This window comes from Salvelinus fontinalis, chromosome 8, assembly GCF_029448725.1.
Source record: "Salvelinus fontinalis isolate EN_2023a chromosome 8, ASM2944872v1, whole genome shotgun sequence".
Classification (NCBI taxonomy): Eukaryota; Metazoa; Chordata; class Actinopteri; order Salmoniformes; family Salmonidae; genus Salvelinus; species Salvelinus fontinalis.
In genome coordinates, this window is record NC_074672.1 from 35,193,845 (window position 1) to 35,214,343 (window position 20,499).

Genomic DNA, 20,499 nt, shown 5'->3' on the forward strand with positions numbered 1-20,499 from the left:
TTTATCGGTGGTGACAGTGTTTCCTAGCGTCTGAAGTTGGGAGGAGGTGCTCTTATTCTCCATGGACTTTACAGTGTCCCAGAACTTTTTTGAGTTTGTGCTCCAGGATGTAAATTTCTGTTTGAAAAAGCTAGCCTTTGCGTTCCTAACTGTGTATATTGGTTCCTAACTTTCCTGAAAAGTTGTATATTGCGGGGGCTATTCGATGCTAATGCAGTATGCCACAGGATGTTTTTGTGCTGGTCAAGGGCAGTCAGGTCTGGAGTGAACCAAGGGCTATATCTGTTCCTGGTTCTAGATTTTTTGAATGGGGCATGCTTATTTAAGATGGTGAGGAAAGCACTTTTAAAGAATAACCAGGCATCCTGTACTGATGAAATTAGGTCAATATTCTTCCAGGATACCAGGGCCAGATCGATTAGAAAGTGACGGTCCGCTTGGAGTTTGCCAAATGGCACCTAAAGGACTCAGACCATGAGAAACAAGATTCTCTGGTCTGACGAAACCAAGATTGAACTCTTTGGCCTGAATGCCAAGCATCACGTCTGGATGAAACCTAGCACCACCCCTACGGTGAAGCATATTGGTGGCAGCATCATGCTGTGGGGATGTTTTTTAGTGGCAGCGACTGTGCGACTAGTCAGGATTGAGGGAAAGATTAATTGAGCAAAGTACAGCGAAATCCTTGATGAAAACCTGCTCCAGAGCGCTCAGGATCTCTGGGGCAAAGGTTCACCTTCCAACAGGGCAACGACCCTAAGTACTCAGGCAAAATAAATTAGGAGTGGCTTTGCGACAAGTATCAGGATATCCCTTGAGTGGCCCAGCCAGAGCCCGGACTTGAACCTGAGGAATTTCTCTGGAGAGGCCTGAAAATTGCTGTGCAGTGACGCTCCCCATTAAAACCTGACCGCTTGAGAGGATCTGCAGAGCAGAATGGGAGACTCCCCAAATACATGTGTGCCAAGCTTGTAGTGTCATACCTAAGGAGACTCGAGGCTGTAGTCGCTGCCAAAGGTGCTTCAACAAAGTACTGAGTAAAGGGACTATCTAGTTATGTAAATGTATTTATGTAATTTTTTTAGTTTTTGCTTCGTCATTATGGGGTATTGTTTGTAGATTGATGAGAGGAAAAAAGCTATTGACTTCATTTTAGAATAAGGCTGTAACATAACAAATGTGGAAAAATTACATGTGAAATGGGTAAAACAGTATTTTTTTATTTATTTAACCTTTATTTAACCAGGTAGGCAAATTGAGAACACGTTCTCATTTACAATTGCGACCTGGCCAAGATAAAGCAAAGCAGTTCGACACATACAACAACACATAGTTACACATGGAGTAAAACAAACATATAGTCAATAATACAGTGAAAAAAAATAAGTCTATATACAATGTGAGCAAGTGAGGTGAGATAAGGGAGGTGAAGACAAACAGATATATGTATAAATAAATAAAAATATAAAAAGGCCATGGAGGCGAAGTGAGTACAACACAGCAAGTAAAATAAAAACTAAAAAACACTGGAATGGTTGGTTTGCAGTGGAAGAAAGTGCAAAGTAGAGACAGAAATAATGGGGTGCAAAGGAGCAAAATAAATTAACAAATAAATACAGTAGGTAAAGAGGTAGTTGTTTGGGCTAAATTGTAGATGGGTTATGTACAGGTGCAGTAATCTATGAGCTGCTCTGACAGCTGGTGCTTAAAGCTAGTGAGGGAGATAGGTGTTTCCAGTTTCAGAGATTTTTGTAGTTCGTTCCAGTCATTGGCAGCAGAGAACTGGAAGGAGAGGCGTCCAAAGGAAGAATTGGTTTTGGGGGTGACTAGAGAGATATACCTGCTGGAGCGCGTGCTACAGGTAGGTGCTGCTATGGTGACCAGCGAGCTGAGATAAGGGGGGACTTTACCTAGCAGGGTCTTGTAGATGACCTGGAACCAGTGGGTTTGGCGACGAGTATGAAGCGAGGGCCAGCCAACGAGAGTGTACAGGTCGCAGTGGTGGGTAGTATATGGGGCTTTGGTGACAAAACGGATGGCACTGTGATAGACTGCATCCAATTTATTGAGTAGGGTTTTGGAGGCTATTTTGTAAATGACATCACCGAAGTCGAGGATTGGTAGGATGGTCAGTTTTACAAGGGTATGTTTGGCAGCATGAGTAAAGGATGCTTTGTTGCGGAATAGGAAGCCAATTCTAGATTTGACTTTGGATTGGAGATGTTTGATGTGGGTCTGGAAGGAGAGTTTACAGTCTAACCAGACACCTAGGTATTTGTAGTTGTCCACATATTCTAAGTCAGAGCCGTCCAAAGTAGTGATGTTGGACAGGCGGGCAGGAGCAGGCAGCGATCGGTTGAAGAGCATGCATTTGGTTTTACTTGTATTTAAGAGCAGTTGGAGGCCATGGAAGGAGAGTTGTATGGCATTGAAGCTCGCCTGGAGGGTTGTTAACACAGTGTCAGAAGAAGGGCCAGAAGTATACAGAATAGTATACAATAATGTAAACATTATTAAAGTGACCAGTGCTCCATGTCTATGTACATAGGGCAGCAGCCTCTAAGGTGCAGGGCTGAGTAACCAAGTGGTAGCCGGCTAGTGACAGTGACTAAGGTCAGGGCAGGATACTCGTTGGAGGCCGGCTAGTGATGGCTATTTAACAGTCTGATGGCCTTGAGTTAAGAAGCTGTTTTTCAGTCTCTCTGCCCCAGCTTTGATGCACCTGTACTGACCTTGCCTTCTGGATAATAGCGTGGGGAACAGGCCGTAACTCGAGTAGATGAGGTCCTTGGTGATCTTATTGGCATTCCTGTGACACCAGGTGCGGTAGATGTCCTGGAGGGCAGGTAGTGTGCCCCCGGTGATGCATTGGGCGGACCACACCACCATCTGGATAGCCCTGCGGTTGTGGACGGTGCAGTTGCTGTACCGGGTGGTGATACAGCCCGACCGGATGCTCTCAATGGTGCATCTGTAAAAGTCTGTGAGGAACTTAGGGGCCAAGCCAAATTTCTTCAGCCTCCTGAGGTTGAAGAGGTGCTGTTGGGCCTTCTTCACCACACTGTCTGTGTGGGTGGACCATTTCAGATTTCAGTGATGTGTATACCGAGGAATTTTAAGCTTTTCACCTTCTCCCCGTCGATGTGGATGGGGGCGTGCTCGCTTTGTCTCGTCTTTTTTGGTAATCGGGCCTATCACTGTTGTGTCCTCTGCAAACTTGATGACACAACACCTGGGGTGTCCTGTCAGACTGGGTCATGGACTTCCTAACGGGCTGTCCCCAGGTGGTAAAAGTAGACAACACCTCCACTACACTGATCCTCTAACACAAGGGCCCCACGAGGGTGCTTGCTCAGCCCCCTCCTCTACTCCCTGTTCACCCATAACTGCGTGGCCATCCTGATGTCACTGAAGTTGCTAACGATTTACTGTACTGCCGTGTTCATTTATCGTGTTAATGAGGCCCAGACAAGGAGCTGACCAGTGCTGAAAGATTAAAACAGACACTATCAAGTCACACATAAAAACAACAGTGCCTGCCAGAATGTCAAATGTTTAAATGTCCCACCATATAATGTAAACTTTGCAGATTTCAAATATGGGTTTTGAAAATGTAGAGCTGTAATTTCATCTGAAAAACTTTTGAAATGATACGCCATAGATGTTATGAAAAGAATAGTGGAAACACCGGAACAACCCGGAAGAAGAAACTAGGGCAAAATGTGATAACACCGCGAGACAGAGGTCAGAATTTCTCTCTCACAACCATCTTGGATATAGAATCCTGACTCGGTGAGTCTCTCGCTAATCTAACTTAATCTAACCGTTTATCGTCTTTGAAAATATTTTAAACAGGGTTCCGACAGTACATGATAAATGTGTCATACACTTGATGTGGATATTAATCTATATCAGTGTATGTACACATATTCACTGTTATGTAGTCGATCTCTGGTACAAAATGGGGGAACATGACTGCTCACATTCCCTATCTGGAACAGGCTAACTATTTGATAACAGGACGAATTTGAAATGTTAACAATTGTGCTACATCTGTGAAGTGTTTAGTTAACGTTGACCGTGTATCAACACGTACAATTGTCTGTCGGCTTTTTGTGACCGTGCACAGCCAGCTAGTTAACGTTAGCTTCAAGTGAAGCTTGTTCGCCAGAAAGTGAGCTTAACGTTAGCTTGCTAACTTTTTTGTTTTCTTTGTAGAGTTTAAAAGTTGATACGAGTGTTTATTATTGCTGATACGTTATATTAAACAGCGTTTCCGTTCAGTGGCCATTTTGTATCCTGATTTGCACTTTAACATTAACTAGTTAACTAATAATTTTAAAGTGGATTGTTAGTATGCTAACTAGGGCCGGGGGTGTAGCTAACGCTAGCTATGTAGCAACACGTGAAACACGCATATCACTTGAGTTATAATTTAAAATGGCTAACGTTAGTTAGTCCATTAGCCAGTTATCCCTCAGTCAGTAAGTAGTATAACGTTACATTTGACAGTATCAGTAGCAAAGTGATTAAAATGTTACACAAGTACAGTAACTTGTACTTAGTATAAATGAGATCTAGCTGGGAATGATTGATATTTGAACACAGACACGTTGAATCCAGGTCCTACTATAGTACACTGAAGCCGTCAGTGAGCCATGTAAAAATAATTGTTGGCTGTGTTTTATTCAATCCTCACTTGATTTAAATGTAAGTTATTCCTGGTGATCATTACTTGATTTCTCCTTTCAGACACAAGCATGCCTGGCGAAGCCACAGAGACGGTCCCAGTCACTGAGCAGGAGATGCAACAGCCGCAAGTTGAGACTGGTTCGTATAGCATTATTATATCACACATGCATGCTAAGATACTAAACTACAGGGCTAACGGGGTCCTGGAATTCAAGCACTGCAGTAGAAGTCATATTCCCCCATTGGGAGTGGCGTGGTGGCTTTTATTTTAGAGCTCTATATTGGTTTAACTCCTTTTGGGAAAGGTAACACTCATCAGTTGACACTGAGATAATCAAGCGGGTGACACTGCTGTTGAATGACACTAACATCTGTTGGTGACATTGACTTGGAACTCTGGGTCACCTGTTGTGTGTAAAGCAGGACTCATTCTCAGCATTAATGTCGAGGTGTGGTGGAAGGTTTATTTTAAGGGGATGGGTGGGCTGAGGGGTCATATAAACCATACCCTGTAGATTATAATCTTGGGGGGGGCTACTTGGTCTCTATCCACAACTTCCAGACTAGAAACCTTGTTTTTATACTGAGAAGTGAGTAGCCCTCTAGAATTATGTTTGACGAGGCTGGTCATTGCCTCACTTTGCATTAATGTGGGAATAACTGTGTTAATAATTTTGTTGTTGTGTCCTGAAATTCACTGCAGTCCAAATGGGTTATCCAGGACCCCTTATTTACTCACAAACTGCCTGTTGAATGTTACTGCACTGACAACTGGGTTGTGAAACACTTCCCAATGCATGGGTATTTATGTAGTCGCCTTGTGCATGGAACATTTTAAAGAAACAGGAATTAATTACGTGGTCAAACTTTAATAGCAACATTTGGCATAAAGGAGTGGCACTGACTATCATAACGTTACAGCTGTATGAATTACTTCTGGTTCTGGGAAATACTGGTCCACATAAAATCATTTTTTTTATAGCAGATTTATTTATTTTTTATTCACACTACATTCTCATTGACCATGTTAAGTGGCCATTGCTTACTGCTATTTTCTGTTTATTTTAACAGAAATTTCAGCTTTTATTTCGAATTGATGATAATGATAGTGCTATGGATTATGTTTTTTTTTCAACGACGATACGGATTATTGGAGGACCAAAAAAAGCCGATACTGATTAATCGGCTTATTTATTTTTATAAATATATATTTGTAATAATGACAATTACAACAATACTGAATGAACATGTTTATTTTAACTTAATACATAAATAAAATCAATTTAGTCTCAAATAAATAATGACATTTTTTCACTTTGATTTAAATAATGCAAAAACACAGTTGGAGAAAAGTAAAAGTGCAGTATGTGCCATTGTAAAAAAGCGAGCGTTCTGAGCAAGGAACTTGCGACCATATGAAAGCTGGTGGTTCCTTTTAACATGAGTCTTCAATATTACCAGTTAATAAGTTTTAGGTTGTAGTTATTATTGGAATTATAGGACTATTTCTCTCTCTACCATTTGTATTTCATAAACTTTTGACTGTTGGATGTTCTTATAGGCACTTTAGTATTGCCAGCCTAATCTCGAGAGTTGATAGGCTTGAAGTCATAAACAGCGCTGTGCTTCAAGCATTGCGGAGAGCTGCTGGCAAACGCAGGAAAGTGCTGTTTGAATGAATGCTTACGAGTCTGCTGCTGCCTACCACCAATCAGACTGCTCTATCATACTTAATTATAATATAATAAACACAGAAATGAGATTTGGGTCAATATGGTCAAATTTCGAAAACAATGGTTATTCTTTCAGTGGAATACGGAACAGTTCCGTATTTTATGGAACGGGTGGCAACCCTAAATATTGCTGTTACATTGCACAGCCTTCAATGTTATGTCATAATTATGTAAAATTCTGACAAATGAATTACGGTCTTTGTGAGGAAGAAATGGTCTTCACACAGTTCGCAACGAGCCAGGTGGCCCAAACTACTGCATATATACCCTGACTCTGCTTGCACTGAATGCAAGAGAAGTGACAATTTCCCTAGTTAATATTGCCTGCTAACATGAATTTCTTAACTAAATATGGAGGTTTAAAAAAATATATATACTTGTGTATTGATTTTAAGAAAGGCATTGATGTTTATGGTTAGGTGCATTGATGCAACGGTTGTGCTTTTTTTCTCAAATGCACTTTTGTTAAACCATCACCCGTTTATCGACGTTGAAGTAGGCTCTGATCCGTAGATAAATTAACCGCATTGATTATATGGAACGCAGGACAAGCTAGTTAACTACACATGGTTGATATTACTAGTTTAACTCGTGATTATGCTAAGAAACGTTTAACGCTAGCTAGCAACTTACCGTGGCTCCTTGCTGCACTCGCGTTAATCGGTCAACCTCTACTATGGTAATGTACTGATGCCCTAACAAGTGCAGGCCTGTTAATGCATTGATTTGACTAAATGTTGATGTCAAAGGTAAGCTGCTTCTGTGAAGTAGCTTATGGCTCTTTATTTTGAAGTCATTTGAGAAACATTGGTTTTGAATAGAACGGAGTTAGTATTGTGGTTGGTTCTTAAAGCATTTTCTCATTCATTTTCGTGCTGCAGCAAACGAATTTCTGATTACTATGGCGAAGATGTCAATATGCTAGTGATTATAATTGGCGAAACTTTTATGGATTTCTTCACTACCAAGCCCTGTACTAGAAGAGTTATAAGCAGATGAAAGTCCATGTTTCCCCAAAGAGACTATGGAGTGGTGCTGATTAAGTCCACAAATTGCTTTAGAAATCCATTGGCCATGATGGCAGCCAAAGAAGATGCATGTGCTAAACAAGTGAAGACTACCGATATTGATTGGAAAAGACATGGGTACCACAGGTGCTTGTTTAATGAAGTTGCTGAGGAACTACAGTGAAGGATTTATGGAGAGAGCCCACATACTAGTGCTAACACCAAGTATTAGCTGATAACTGTTTTTAGCTGAAGACTACACGTGAAGACTTTAGGAATTCATTTTAGTCTGTTGGAAGAGCGGTATTCTTTTTGCTCAGCATGGAAGTCGGTGTTCCAGAACCGTGTTGAAAATCCTGTTGGGGAATTGGTTTGTTGCATGAAATGGATTTTTAAGAAATCTAGTTATTTGACGGTTATTCAGGTAAGGTTATTAAAATACCTCATTATATATAACAGAATGGAACTTATTAAATCTCGATATACTAATTCAAAAGTTTTCTAGTATTCCAGTGTGCATGATTGTCTCTGTCGCAAGACACTTCACTCTGAAATATTGTCATTACGGTTAGTAGGTGTATTGAATGCTACTCTTTCTTTAGAGGGTTTCCTCACACTTTCGGTGTCAATGTGTTTCCAAGTACAATCTTGTGCATTTGGGCACTGCATGGTAACTGGGACATGGGCACACGTTTGGTTTTGTGGGTATACACATTCACCCATTTTTGGTTCAGTTATAACAAATGAAAAGCTCATGTCTGCATCCTTGAACAACCTCACAAACACCTTGGTTCAACTGAATTGGTAGATGTAGATCACACACCCATTGCTAAAAAATGTACTTTTATTCAATTGTTTCCTCTTCATATTTTGTCACATAATCAAAACATTTTGGACCCTACCTTCCTCATGTTTGTTAGTCTCTCGTATAGGAGAGTACTATTAGTGTAGCTAGATTTTCTTAAACAAGGTGTTCAATCATTTTGATCATATGCTTTAAAAAAACATGTAAGCTTATCAACCGCTCCTCACGCTATCGCTGTGACTATCCCCTGCTGCTCCTTCCGCTCCTCCTCCTTTCCTTCCTATCAGCTCCAGGGGTGTTGAGTTCCTCTGCTCCCCTTGGGATGGCTGTGCCCGATGTGACCAATGCCCCTTTGGAGAGTCCTGTGCCTCCAGAAGGCTCCACTTTTCTTCCAGAAATCAAATCCCATTCAGTGTCAGACATGGCTTCTGGGGAGGCAGCTAGTGGACAAATTAATGGTGTAAAAGCAACACCTGAAGTCACTGCGCAAACTGAAGTGCCTGGGGTCACAGAGGAAGCAGTGATCCAAGAATCTGTCTCACCAGTTGAGGCAGGTGCATCTGCCTCAGAAGAAACGCCTGTTCAAGAACCAACGGCACTTTCTGACGAACCTCATGCCTCAAACGAAGAACCAACTGTTCAAGACCTAGAAGCTGCTGCCGAAGAACCGGTCACCCAAGCAACTGAAAATATAATCATTCAAGATTCAGAAGCGGTTACCGTGGCTGAGGAACCTATGGCTGAAGAACCCATTGGAGTGGTCAAAGAACCAGTGCTTGCTGCTGAAGAGCCAATCGCTGATGCTGTTGACGCGCCAATCGTAGACACTATTGATGGGATGGCACGTGGAACTCCAGAATTCACCCCTGAGCCTGCAGTCGAGGCAATCGTTGAAGATGTGAAGACTGTGAGTTTGAAGCCAGCTCCTGAAGATGCCGTACCATGCACTGAAGTGGCCAGCTCGAACCCTGGGGACACAGAACTGGAATCTCTGCCTGCTGATTTGACCATAGACGCTGCCACACTAAACAAAACTCTCGTTGAGAAAGAGGCAATGGCGGGCTTCTCTGAGGCCGTCCAGCCAAAGGTGACGTCAAATCGTGCAGGCCCGACCATCTCCACCCGGCACATGTCAGGTGGGTCATTTTGTTTGTAAAGTAAAGGCTGCTTTTACTTTCTTACAGCAGCTCCCCCTTCCAGATCTTTTGTTTCTTATATACTTGCTAACTTTTGCACCGACTGGGCCTAGATTTGCCTTGTAAATGGTATGTTTTCCCCAATTTATCTTTTTGTATTTCAATATGCTTGATGAAAAGGGCTAATGTTGAGAGAATTAAGAATGGCAAGATTTTATTTTAAGTCTTGTTAACTCGAGGCGTCTCAATTTTCTTTTGCGTCACTGTTTTAAACTCATTGTTTCACCTTGAAACAGGCCAGTCCATTTAAGCACTTCATGTAAAGAGATGACTTCAGGCAACTTTTTCCTCTTGTCGTCAGATGTTAACTGTTCTGTTTCTGTTGCTCTATTTTCTCACTCAGTGCTTATTGGTGTTTGTCCAGGAAGAATGCACCAAGCCAACTGTGTTCAAGTGCTTTAACAGCATTGTGTTTTCAACACTGATATTTGTTTCCAATGGAGGTGTTTGTATCCATTTGTGGGAGTTGTAGTTCCAGTTTAAGGCTTTTTGTTCATTGCGGTACACCATTTTAATCCTCACTATCTTTTAATCATCCTCACATCTGCTGTTGATTGCTTTATTTATTTAATTGTAGTATTAAACATAGCGAATTGGTTAAATGATTCAATGAAATACTGATTTTATTTATCTATACTATAGCGATTCTCAAACCTATGGGGTTCGCAATGATGAAAGGGGGCATAAGTGAAAAAGTTTGGGAGCACTGGTATAGCTTAACTTTGAAACTCGGTTGTAAACCACAATTCATAATTCTACCTAGGGTTTAGGTCAAATGTTCTTAGTGTTATCTGTTCTGCATAGCATAAACAATAACCGCTAAAGCGCCTTCGGATTTGACCGGTCACAAATTAATTTAGGTATAAATCGTGCCATGCTTTGCGAATGCATTTGTCACACTTTGTCTTTCCTCTGCACTGAGTGGGTCCTCAATTTAAATTTGAGTGATGCTGTAGAAAATGTGACGTGTGTGTTTTGCCTGAATACTTGAAATTGAGTGTGCTGCCCTGCAACAATTCCTTCCATTTCGGAAAGAAGTTTGGTGTGGTGTTTATTTTCCTAACCCTGGATTTCTGGGGGTAACATTGCCTCCTGTGTTCCGATCTTTTAACCCGCATGGTTCAGGCTTTGACATCCTTGTCTTCCAAATGTAAAAACATTTTAACAAATTTGTTTCATTCAGCTGCACCCTCTGCCCCTGGAAGTCTGGCTACCTCCCAGAAACCTCAGACTGCTTCTGGCCCTGCCAAGCCCAAAGGCAAAGAGGCCAAGGGTGGCTCTGCCCCAAAGGCTGTCCCTGGCAGAAGAAAACGCTCCTCTATGTCTGCCTCCTCTGCTTCTCCTACCTCCTCCACACCCCATTCCCCCCTAGCTACCTCGCCTGGGGCTGCTGGAACTCCGAGCCAGGGCAGTCGTGCCGCCCCCAAGGTTGTGAAGGTTGGCAAACAAAGAAAGGCTAAGAAAGAGTATTTCAAGCCTACTGCTGACCTGCCAGCCCCAGCAGGGGCCAAACCTCTTCCTATGGAGCCTAAAGCTGCTCCTGCACCAGTAGTGGCCACGCCAGTAACTGTTGCTCCAGAGCCTGCCTCTCCCAAGCCTGTGGCGTCCCCTGTGTCCTTCAAAGTGACCTCAAAGCCTGCTGCACCAGCCCCCGTGTCATTTGCTAACGCTATTGCCTCTAGCCCCCCTAGAGCTGCCTCTGAAATGCCCATAGCCAAGCCAGAGCGTCTGCTCAAGGCTGAGGTGAAAGAGGTCAATGCAGCACCTGCCCTGGAGGATGACGATGACCTTCCCCCTCTCATTCCACCAGAGGAGCCAGTAAATATGCCAGTCTTCTCACCCCCTACAGTAGTAGGGACTCCTAAGCCTGCCCCAGTTGCTTCTCCAGCTCCTTTTGAGCCCGTTGTAGCGGCGTCGGCTCCTGTTAAGGCTGTTGTGGCTACACCTGTTCCCCTAAAGCCGCCTCCAGTTGTTGCTACAACAGCTCCCCCTAAGCCTGCTCCAGTTGTAGCTGTACCAGCTCCCCCTAAGCCTCCTCCAGTTGTAGCTGCACCAGCTCCCTCTAAGCCAGTTCCAGTTAAGCCCATTGTTGCTACACCAGCTCCCCCTAAGCTTGCTCCAATTGTACCTTTGCCGGCTCCTGTTAAGCCTGTTGTGGCTACAACCGCGCCCCCTAAGCCAGTTCCAGTTAAGCCTGTTGTGGCTACAACCGCGCCCCCTAAGGCAGTTCCAGTTAAGCCCGTTGTGGCTACAACCGCGCCCCCTAAGCCAGTTCCAGTTAAGCCCGTTGTGGCTACAACCGCGCCCCCTAAGTCTGCTCCAATTGTAGCTGTGCCGGCTCCTGTTAAGCCCGTTGTGGCTACACCAGCTCCCCCTAAGCCTGCTCCAGTTGTAGCTGCACTAGCTTCCGACAAGGCCTCTCCGGTTGTAGCTTCGCCAGCTCCCGTTGAGCCAGTTATAGCTGCACCAGCTTCCGTCAAGACCGTTCCCGTTGTAGCTGCACCAACTCCTATTGAGGCCTCTCCGGTTGTAGCTGCTCCCGTTGAGCCCATTGTACCAGCACCCGCTAAGCCAGCTCTTGTTGAGCCCGTTGTAGCTGCACCAGCTTCCGTCAAGGCCGCTCCCGTTGTAGCTGCCCCGGCTCCCGTTGAGCCAGTTGTAGCTGGACCAGCTCCCCTTAAGCCTGCTTCCTATGCAGCCGTGGTAGCTGCACCAGCTCCTCTTAAGCCTGTTCCCATCGAGCCTGTTGTAGCTTCCCCAGCTCCCCCTAAGCCTGTTGAAGTAGCCGTTGTACCAGCACCTGTTTCAAACCCTGCCCCCACCCCTGCTAAACCCCCTACCAAACCGGAGCCTGTGATCAAGAATGACAAGGGTATTTCCTATTTTGTCTGTGTCCCCTCTGTTTGCCCACCGGTGTTGATTTCTGTGGCCTGTTCAAGTCTCTTTTCCCTTTTAAAGCTAAAGAAAGTAGAGATTGTAGTAGTCTGTATTAGCTTTTCCTCAAATGTAACGTCTGAACTGGCCTGTTTCAAAGATCACGTGTAGTTATTGGAGCTATTGATTGGTGAAATCAGTGCTCCCGTTTGAGTGCCATTTTTATTCTTTGGGGTACATTTTTACTGTGTACTTTCAAAACAAGAAGTTCCAGTTTGCATGTTTTTCCTCCCAACAAGATGATGTTAAGGTTCAAATTATGTAAATGCCTTGCTATATACTGTTTTTTTCTGGGGGGGGGTCTCTCAATTATAGTGAATTGAGGAGCCCTATTACAGTGCCTTCAAAGTATTCATACCCTTGGACTTATTCCACATTTTGTTGTTACAGCCTAACTTCAAAATGGATTTTAAAAATACACATTTGCACCCATCTACACACTAATGTCAAAGTGAAAACATTATATTTTTTGCAAATCTATTGAAAATTAAATACAGATCTCATTTACATAAGTATTCACGAGTATGCACCTTACAGCTGTGGGTCTATCTGGGTAAGTCTCCAAGAGCTTTCCACACCTGTTTTTTTTTAACATAAGCCCATTTATTTTCAAAAGTCTTCAAGCTCTGTGAAATTGGTTCTTGATCATTGCTAGAAAATCAAGTAGATTTAAGGAAAAACTAACTCGGCCACTCGGGAACATTTGGCCTTGGGTTTTAGGTTATTTTCCTGCTGAAAGTTGAAATAATCTCAATGTCTGGTGGGATCCAGACTGAACCAGGTTTTCCTCTAGGATTTTGTCTGCTTAGCTCTTTTTTTTTTTTATCCTGAAACTCCATAGTCCTTAACTATTACAAGCATACCCATAACATGATGCAGCCACCACTATGCTTGAAAATATGGGGAGTGGTACTCCTTAATGCGTTGTATTGGAATTACCCCAAGCATAACACTATTCAGGACAAAACATTCATTGTTTTTTTGCGGTATTACTTTAGTGCCCTCTTGCAAACAGTATGTTTGTTTTGGAATATTTTTTTATTCTGTACGGGTTTCCTTTTCAGTCTGTCAATTAGGTTAGTATTGTGGAGTAACTACAATATTGATCCATCCTCAGTTTTCTCCTGTAAGCCATTAAACTCTAACTGTTTGAAAGTCAACATTGGCCTCATGGTGAAATCCCTGGGTGGTTTCCTTCCTCTCCGTCAACTGCGTTAGGAAGAATGCCTGTATCTTTGTGGTGACTGGGTGTATTGGTAATAATGAATGACTTCGCCTCGCTCAACGGGATATTCAGTGTCTGTTTTTTTTTGCGCACCTTTGCTAGGCATTGGAATACCTCCCTGGTCTTTGGGGTTGACTCTGTATTTGAAATTCGCTACTCGACTGAGGGACCTTACAATTATATGTATGAATGGGATACAGGGATGAGATAGTAATTTGGAATTTGTGTTGAACACTATTGCACACGGCCCATGCAACTTATTATGTGGCTTGTTACTCCTCCTTATTAAGCACGTTGTTACTCCTGAACTTATTTAGGCTTGCCATAACAAAAGGCTTGACTATTTAAGACGTTTCAGACCTCCGTTTTGACATGGTGTATTAAGACTTCGACAAAAAATCTAAATTGAATCCCTTTTTAAAATGTTGGCAAGTCAAGGGGTCTGAATACTTTCTGAAGGAACTGTTTTTCTGTCAGCCTATAAAAGGACTTTTGAGGGGAATGGCAAGGGGGGTGGCAGTTCCATGTCATTGTGATACAGGTTTGTCAAGTTGGGAGATTACTTTTCAAATCCATATGCAAAGGGTGTGCAAGATTTTACTACTCCACAGATACTTTCACATTTATAAGCAGGTCTGTTCTTTTCTACACTGACATTTTTGTTAACCTCATCCACATATACCCATTTTTATTCTGTTTCACTGCCTCAAATTAATAGATTAGATTCACCTACCACCAACCAATGTTGCGCTCATTCAACATCTCGATTTGTATTAGTCTCTGTTGTTCCTCATAGACTTTGCTCTGTTAAATACCTATGCAATTACAATTCTCTTACAAAGGCTGCTGTAGAAGAACTGGTTTTCTGCAGCTCAGGCCTTTGCCATTGACCACATGAATAATGCTTGTTTCTCTGGGGGCGGCTTACAGGGTCTGGCACTGAATCGGACAGTGATGAGTCTGTACCAGATCTGGAGGAACACGACTCTGCACAGACACAGCAAGCGCAGGTAAGACCACCTGAGAGTGACCAAGTGCCCAGATAAGACTGCTCAGGCAGAGGTCTGGCAGGCTACAGAACAGATTCATTTAGCACGCTGCTTCTATGGTGTATGGGTGGGATACAGTAAACCCTTATATTTCACTCCCAACATGATTAGAATAGATCCTTGACTCTTCAGTGATGATTGGTTCGGTGAATTTCGTTCTTCTGATTCTACTGAAGCCATCCTTCATGTCCTGAGAATAGGAAAAAGCCAAAGGGATAATTTAATATGCTTTATTTTTACCGCGCACACCATATTCTTACATATTGGTTGAATTTTTGGTCTATTTCTCCAAAAATCTACATCTTGCCTGTCATTAAAGGAGGATTTGTAATTTTTTCCCCCACAGCTTGCAGCTGCTGCAGAAATAGATGAAGAACCCGTTAGCAAAGCCAAACAGAGCCGTAGTGAAAAGAAGGCACGAAAGGTAACTAACATGAAACGATCTAGACTTGTTTTCATTAGGCATTCCCGTCTTAAAAGTATACATTGAATTATTTAAATTACTATGCCATCTATAACTGTCCATTGTTGGAACTAGTGTTCAGTTCCACTCAAAATAGAGCATGACCCATCGTTCTTTGCTTCTCTCCAGGCAATGTCTAAGCTGGGTCTCAGGCAGGTGACGGGGGTCACCAGGGTTACCATTCGCAAGTCTAAAAATATCCTTTTCGTTATCACCAAACCAGACGTCTACAAGAGCCCTGCATCAGACACTTACATTGTCTTTGGTGAGGCTAAGGTAAGATGGATACAGTTTGAATTTTGTTTTCTGATTCCTTTTAAATATGTCATGTTGTTGGTGTTATTCCATCTCGTCTAAACTGCTCTTTCAGAACCAGAATCGCATGCTCTTAATGGTATCAGTCAAATTTGCAGTGTAATGTCCATTCAACCAAGGTGTTGGGGTTCTTTCCATAGGTTACAGCGCTGATATCACGATCTGTTTCTCTCCCTTTGTGTCTCAGATCGAGGATCTTTCACAACAAGCCCAGCTTGCCGCGGCAGAGAAGTTCAAGGTACAGGGAGAAGCCGTGTCGAACGTCCAGGAAAACACACAGACTCCCACTGTACAAGAGGAGAGCGAAGAGGAGGAGGTGAGGGCCTTGAGAGGGGTGAAACGGTTAACATAGAATCATCAGCAGGGCATTTCTCTTCAGTGATGATTGATACAGTGACTTTCGTTCTTCTGAGTCTACTGAAGCCAACCTTTCTGTCCTGAGAAGAGCAATTGAAACTATGATGGGGCTTAGTTTTATACATGATCATGAACCAGACCACTGTAAACTATGATAGGGCTTAGTTTATACATTATCAGAAACCAGGTACCATACTTTTTGTGCATTTAGATGGTATAACTCTGTTTGCCTCCATTAATTAGCTTTTAGTTTGTAGTTGTCTTCCTTGTTTAATGGGGTTATTGTGGGTCCAATCCAAAAGCCCCATTCCCCTTGATGTCAGTGAATTGCAGTGTGAGTTAAACTGTCTGATACTAATGCTTTGTCTCGATGCATAGGTTGACGAGACCGGGGTTGAGGTGAAGGACATTGAACTCGTGATGTCACAAGCCAACGTGTCGCGAGCGAAGGCTGTACGCGCCCTTAAAAACAACAACAATGATATTGTCAATGCTATTATGGTAAGTATATTTTACCACACAATTCCCTTGTCACCAGACAGTATTATCCAGCACAGGTTCCCCTCAATCCAAAAATGTGTAGATTTGAGTTGTGACCTGTCAGTTATCGTAGGATCTACTAGCTGGAGATCCTTTCTCTTCAGTGATGATTGATACAGTGACTTTCGTTCTTCTGAGTCTACTGAAGCCAACCTTTCTGTCCTGAGAAGAGATGGGCACTTAACTATGACATGGCTTAGTTTGTACATGTATCAACACATTGTATTCTTATATTCACAGGAATTGACGATGTAGGCTGCTGGTCGAAGGGGGTTCTGAAAGTTTGCTGGTTTAATCTACTATTGTTTGTACAATTTATACCTGAGATGGAAATAAAGTTGTGGCTTGGTGAATTGAACTAGGTTTCCCTCTGTATTAGTTTTGTGAAATTATGAATCGTACATCTCCAGGACTAGGATTGAAGAACACTTGACTCAAAGGGATTTGTCTGAACAGTGGTATGGAATACAGTTTAGTCCTCAGGTGTAAACTCTGCTCTGTTTTACTGAACATTCAGAAGTCCCTCTGCTGAAATGGTATTGTAGGGCTGGATATCTTTCATTGCTGTGGTTAAATATTTTTTTGTAAACAATGTACCACAGATTTAAGACAAAAGTATTGCATTTTAATTAGCTGGTGCTTGGAATCTTGAGCCGTTTTGCTACTATGACTAATCTAAAGACTTCCAGTGTAAACCGCACCTCTGAGTAACTGATGAAACAAGGAAACTGGAAGGCACTTGTTCGCTGAAAGATTACTGTAAAGGTATGTAATGGGAATACAGATCGTAATGCCAAATTTATGGGGGGTGAAACAAGCATTAGTATGACTGCATTTGATATCCTAGAAATACCTGGCTTTTACCTGTGATAATACACCAGACATAACCCGGAGTGCTTCAAACGTATGTTAACCACTGATGGTCTTTTTCCCCATTCTCCTAATGATCAAGGCAAGGAATGGAGTAATCTTAGATCGGTGGTCAGGCCAAGTCAACCACAGAATTGGGTCAAGCATGCGCCTATCTTGGGTTTCTACTAAAGGGGAGTAGTCTCCTGAACTTTAATCCCTGTGTCCAAACCAGTTCATGAGCAACTGGTGAATGCTTGAGATGCATCCAGCTGCAACCCTGCAGCAGCCTGTGATTAGCCTGTCAATAAAAAACAATACTATCGACATCTACTGGCTGTGGTTAATCCCTACCAGGGGAGACTGACTGCACCCTCTCATGGAAGTCACGGATGTTCAAGGCCGACCGTGGTCCTGCAGGCATTGACAGGAAACAAGATCCCCCATTCTAGACGGGTGGGTTGTTAAGCAACAAATCAAATTTTGTGAAATGCTTTGTAAACGGGTGTACAGTCGTGGCCAAACGTTTTGAGAATGACACAAATATTAATTTCCACAAAGTGTACTGCTTCAGTGTCTTATGATATTTTTGTCAGATGTTACTATGGTATACTGAAGTATAATTACAAGCATTTCATAAGTGTCAAAGGGTTTTATTGACAATTACAAGATGTTGATGCAAAGAGTGAATATTTGCAGTGTTGATCCTTTTTCAAGACCTCTACAATCCACCCTGGCATGCTGTCAATTAACTTCTGGGCCACATCCTGACTGATGGCAGCCCATTCTTGCATAATCAATGCTTGGAGTTTGTCTGAATTTGTGGGTTTTTGTTTGTCCCCCCGCCTCTTGAGGATTTACCACAGGTTCTCAATGGGATTAAGGTCTGGGGGGTTTCCTGGCCATGGACCCAAAATATCGATGTGTTGTTCCCCGAGCCACTTAATTATCACTTTTGCCTTATGGCAAGGTGCTCCATCATGCTGGAAAAGGCATTGTTCGTCACAACTGTTCCTGGATGGTTGGGAGAAGTTGCTCTCGGAGGATGTGTTGGTACCATTCTTTATTCATGGCTGTGTTCTTAGGCAAAATTGTGAGTGAGCCCACTCCCTTGGCTGAGAAGCAACCCCACACATGAATGGTCTCGGGGTGCTTTACTGTTGGCATGACACAGGACTGATGGTAGCTCTCACCTTGTCTTCTCTGGACAAGCTTTTTTCCGAATGCCCCAAACAATCGGAAAGGGGATTCATCAGAGAAAATGTCTTTACCCCAGTCTTCAGCAGTCCAATCCCTGTACCTTTTGCAGAATATCCGTCTGTCCCTGATGTTTTTCCTGGAGAGAAGTGGCTTCTTTGCTGCCCTTGACACCAGGCCATCCTCAAAGTCTTCGCCTCACTGTGTGTGCAGATGCACTCACACCTGTCTGCTGCCATTCCTGAGCAAGCTCTGTACTGGTGGTGCCCCGATCCCGCAGCTGAATCAACTTTAGGAGATGGTCCTGGCGCTTGCTGGACTTTCTTGGGCGCCCTGAAGCCGCCTTCACAACAATTGAACCGCTCTCCTTGAAGTTCTTGATCCGATAAATGGTTGATTTGGGTGCAATCTTACTGGCAGCAATATCCTTGCCTGTGAAGCCTTTTTTGTTCAAAGCAATGATGACGGCACGTGTTTCTTTGCATGTAACCATGGTTGACCAAGGAAGAACAATGATTCCAAGCACCACCCTCCTTTTGAAGCTTCCAGTCTGTTATTCAAACTCAATCAGCATGACAGAGTGATCTCTAGCCTTGTCCTCGTCAACACTCACACCTGTGTTAACGTGAGAATCACTGACATGATGTCGGCTGGTCTTTTTGTGACAGGACTGAAATGCAGTGGAAATGTTTTTTGGGGGATTCAGTTCATTTGCATGGCAAAGAGGGACTTTGCAATTCATTTGATCACTCTTCATAACATTCTGGAGTACATGCAAATTGCCATCATACAAACTGAGGCAGCAGACTTGGTGAAAATGTGTATTTGTGTCGTTTTCAAAACTTTTGGCCACGACTGTAGACGAACAGTGAAATATGTGCAGGCCCTTCCCAACAGTGCAGCGAAAGAAACAATACACAATAGGTAATGATATCTTGGCTATAGTGTCTTCAGAATGTATTCATACCCCTGGACTTAATTTGCCTGAATTCGAAGTTAATTATATTGATTGATTTTCTCACTCATCTACACACTACCCCATAATGACAAAGTGAAAACATGTTTTGAGAAATGTTTTCAACTTTATCGAAAATGAAATATCTCATTTACATACAGTTGAAGTCAGAAGTTTACATACACCTTAGCCAAATACATTTAAACTCAGTTTTTCACAATTCCTGACATTTTAATCCTAGTAAAAATTCCTGTCAGTTAGGATCACCACTTTATTTTAAGAATGTGAAAAGTCAGAAAATTAGTTGAGATTTATTTCAGCTTTTATTTCTTTCATCACATGCCCAGTGGGTCAGAAGTTTACATACACTCAATTAGTATTTGATAGCATTGCCTTTAAATTGTTTAACTTGGGTCAAACGTTGCAGGTAGCCTTCCACAAGCTTCCCACAATAGGTTGGGTGAATTTTGGCCCATTCCTCCAGACAGAGCTGGTGTAACTGAGTCAGGTTTGTAGGCTTTCTTGCTCGCACACGTTTTTTCAGTTCTGCCCACAAATGTTCTATAGGATTGAGGTCAGGGCTTTGTGATGGCCACTCCAATACCTTGACTTTGTTGTCCGTACGCCATTTTGCCACAACTTTGGAAATATGCTTGGGGTCATTGTCCATTTGGAAGACCCATTTGTGACCAAGCTTAAACTTCATGACTTCTGTCTTGTCTTGAGATATTGCTTCAATTTTTCTCCCTCATGAAGCCATCTAGGTTGAAGTGCACCAGTCCCTCCTGTAGCCAAGCACCCCCACAACATGATACTGCCACCCCCATGCTTCACGGTTGGGATGGTGTTCTTCGGCTTGCAAGCCTCCCCCTTTTTCCTCCAAACATAACGATGGTCATTATGACCAAACTTTCCACCTTCTCCACTGCTGTCCTGTCTATGGATAGGGGGGTGCTCCATCTGCTGTTTCCTGAAGTCCACAATCATTTCCTTTGTTTCGTTGATGTTGAGTAAGACGTTTTCTTGACACCACACTCCTAATGCCCTCACCTCCCTATAGGCTGTCAGGTCGTTGTTGGTGATCAAGCCTACTACTGTTCTGTCATCTGCAAACTTGATTGAGTTGAAGGTGTGCGTCGCCACGCAGTCATGGGTGAACAGGGAGTACAGGTGGGGGCTGAG

At 42.9% G+C, this 20,499-nt stretch overlaps 1 protein-coding gene and 3 non-coding genes across 6 annotated transcripts; all 4 read left to right on the forward strand.

Moving 5' to 3' along the window:
- The first annotated feature begins 3,684 nt into the window (after positions 1–3,684).
- LOC129861172 (nascent polypeptide-associated complex subunit alpha-like) lies at positions 3,685–16,674 on the forward strand. 3 transcript variants are annotated; one of them, XM_055932351.1, is made up of 9 exons: positions 3,685–3,792; positions 4,753–4,830; positions 8,525–9,373; positions 14,523–14,602; positions 14,988–15,065; positions 15,234–15,380; positions 15,607–15,735; positions 16,155–16,277; positions 16,557–16,674. In XM_055932351.1, the coding sequence occupies exons 2-9, from the start codon at positions 4,761–4,763 to the stop codon at positions 16,569–16,571; spliced, it is 1,491 nt and encodes a 496-aa protein (XP_055788326.1). In that variant the 5' UTR covers positions 3,685–3,792; positions 4,753–4,760; the 3' UTR covers positions 16,572–16,674. The 3 variants fall into 3 exon arrangements, with proteins under 3 accessions (XP_055788326.1, XP_055788325.1, XP_055788327.1); XM_055932350.1 differs by lacking the exon at positions 8,525–9,373 and adding an exon at positions 10,617–12,305; XM_055932352.1 differs by lacking the exon at positions 8,525–9,373 and having other exon boundaries at positions 3,686–3,792.
- On the forward strand, positions 14,767–14,840 carry LOC129861555 (small nucleolar RNA SNORD59). The gene has a single exon (XR_008760627.1). It is a non-coding gene; the product is annotated as a small nucleolar RNA SNORD59 (small nucleolar RNA).
- Positions 15,792–15,865, forward strand: LOC129861553 (small nucleolar RNA SNORD59). Its single transcript, XR_008760625.1, has one exon. It is a non-coding gene; the product is annotated as a small nucleolar RNA SNORD59 (small nucleolar RNA).
- LOC129861554 (small nucleolar RNA SNORD59) lies at positions 16,414–16,487 on the forward strand. The gene has a single exon (XR_008760626.1). It is a non-coding gene; the product is annotated as a small nucleolar RNA SNORD59 (small nucleolar RNA).
- Positions 16,675–20,499: the final 3,825 nt, after the last annotated feature.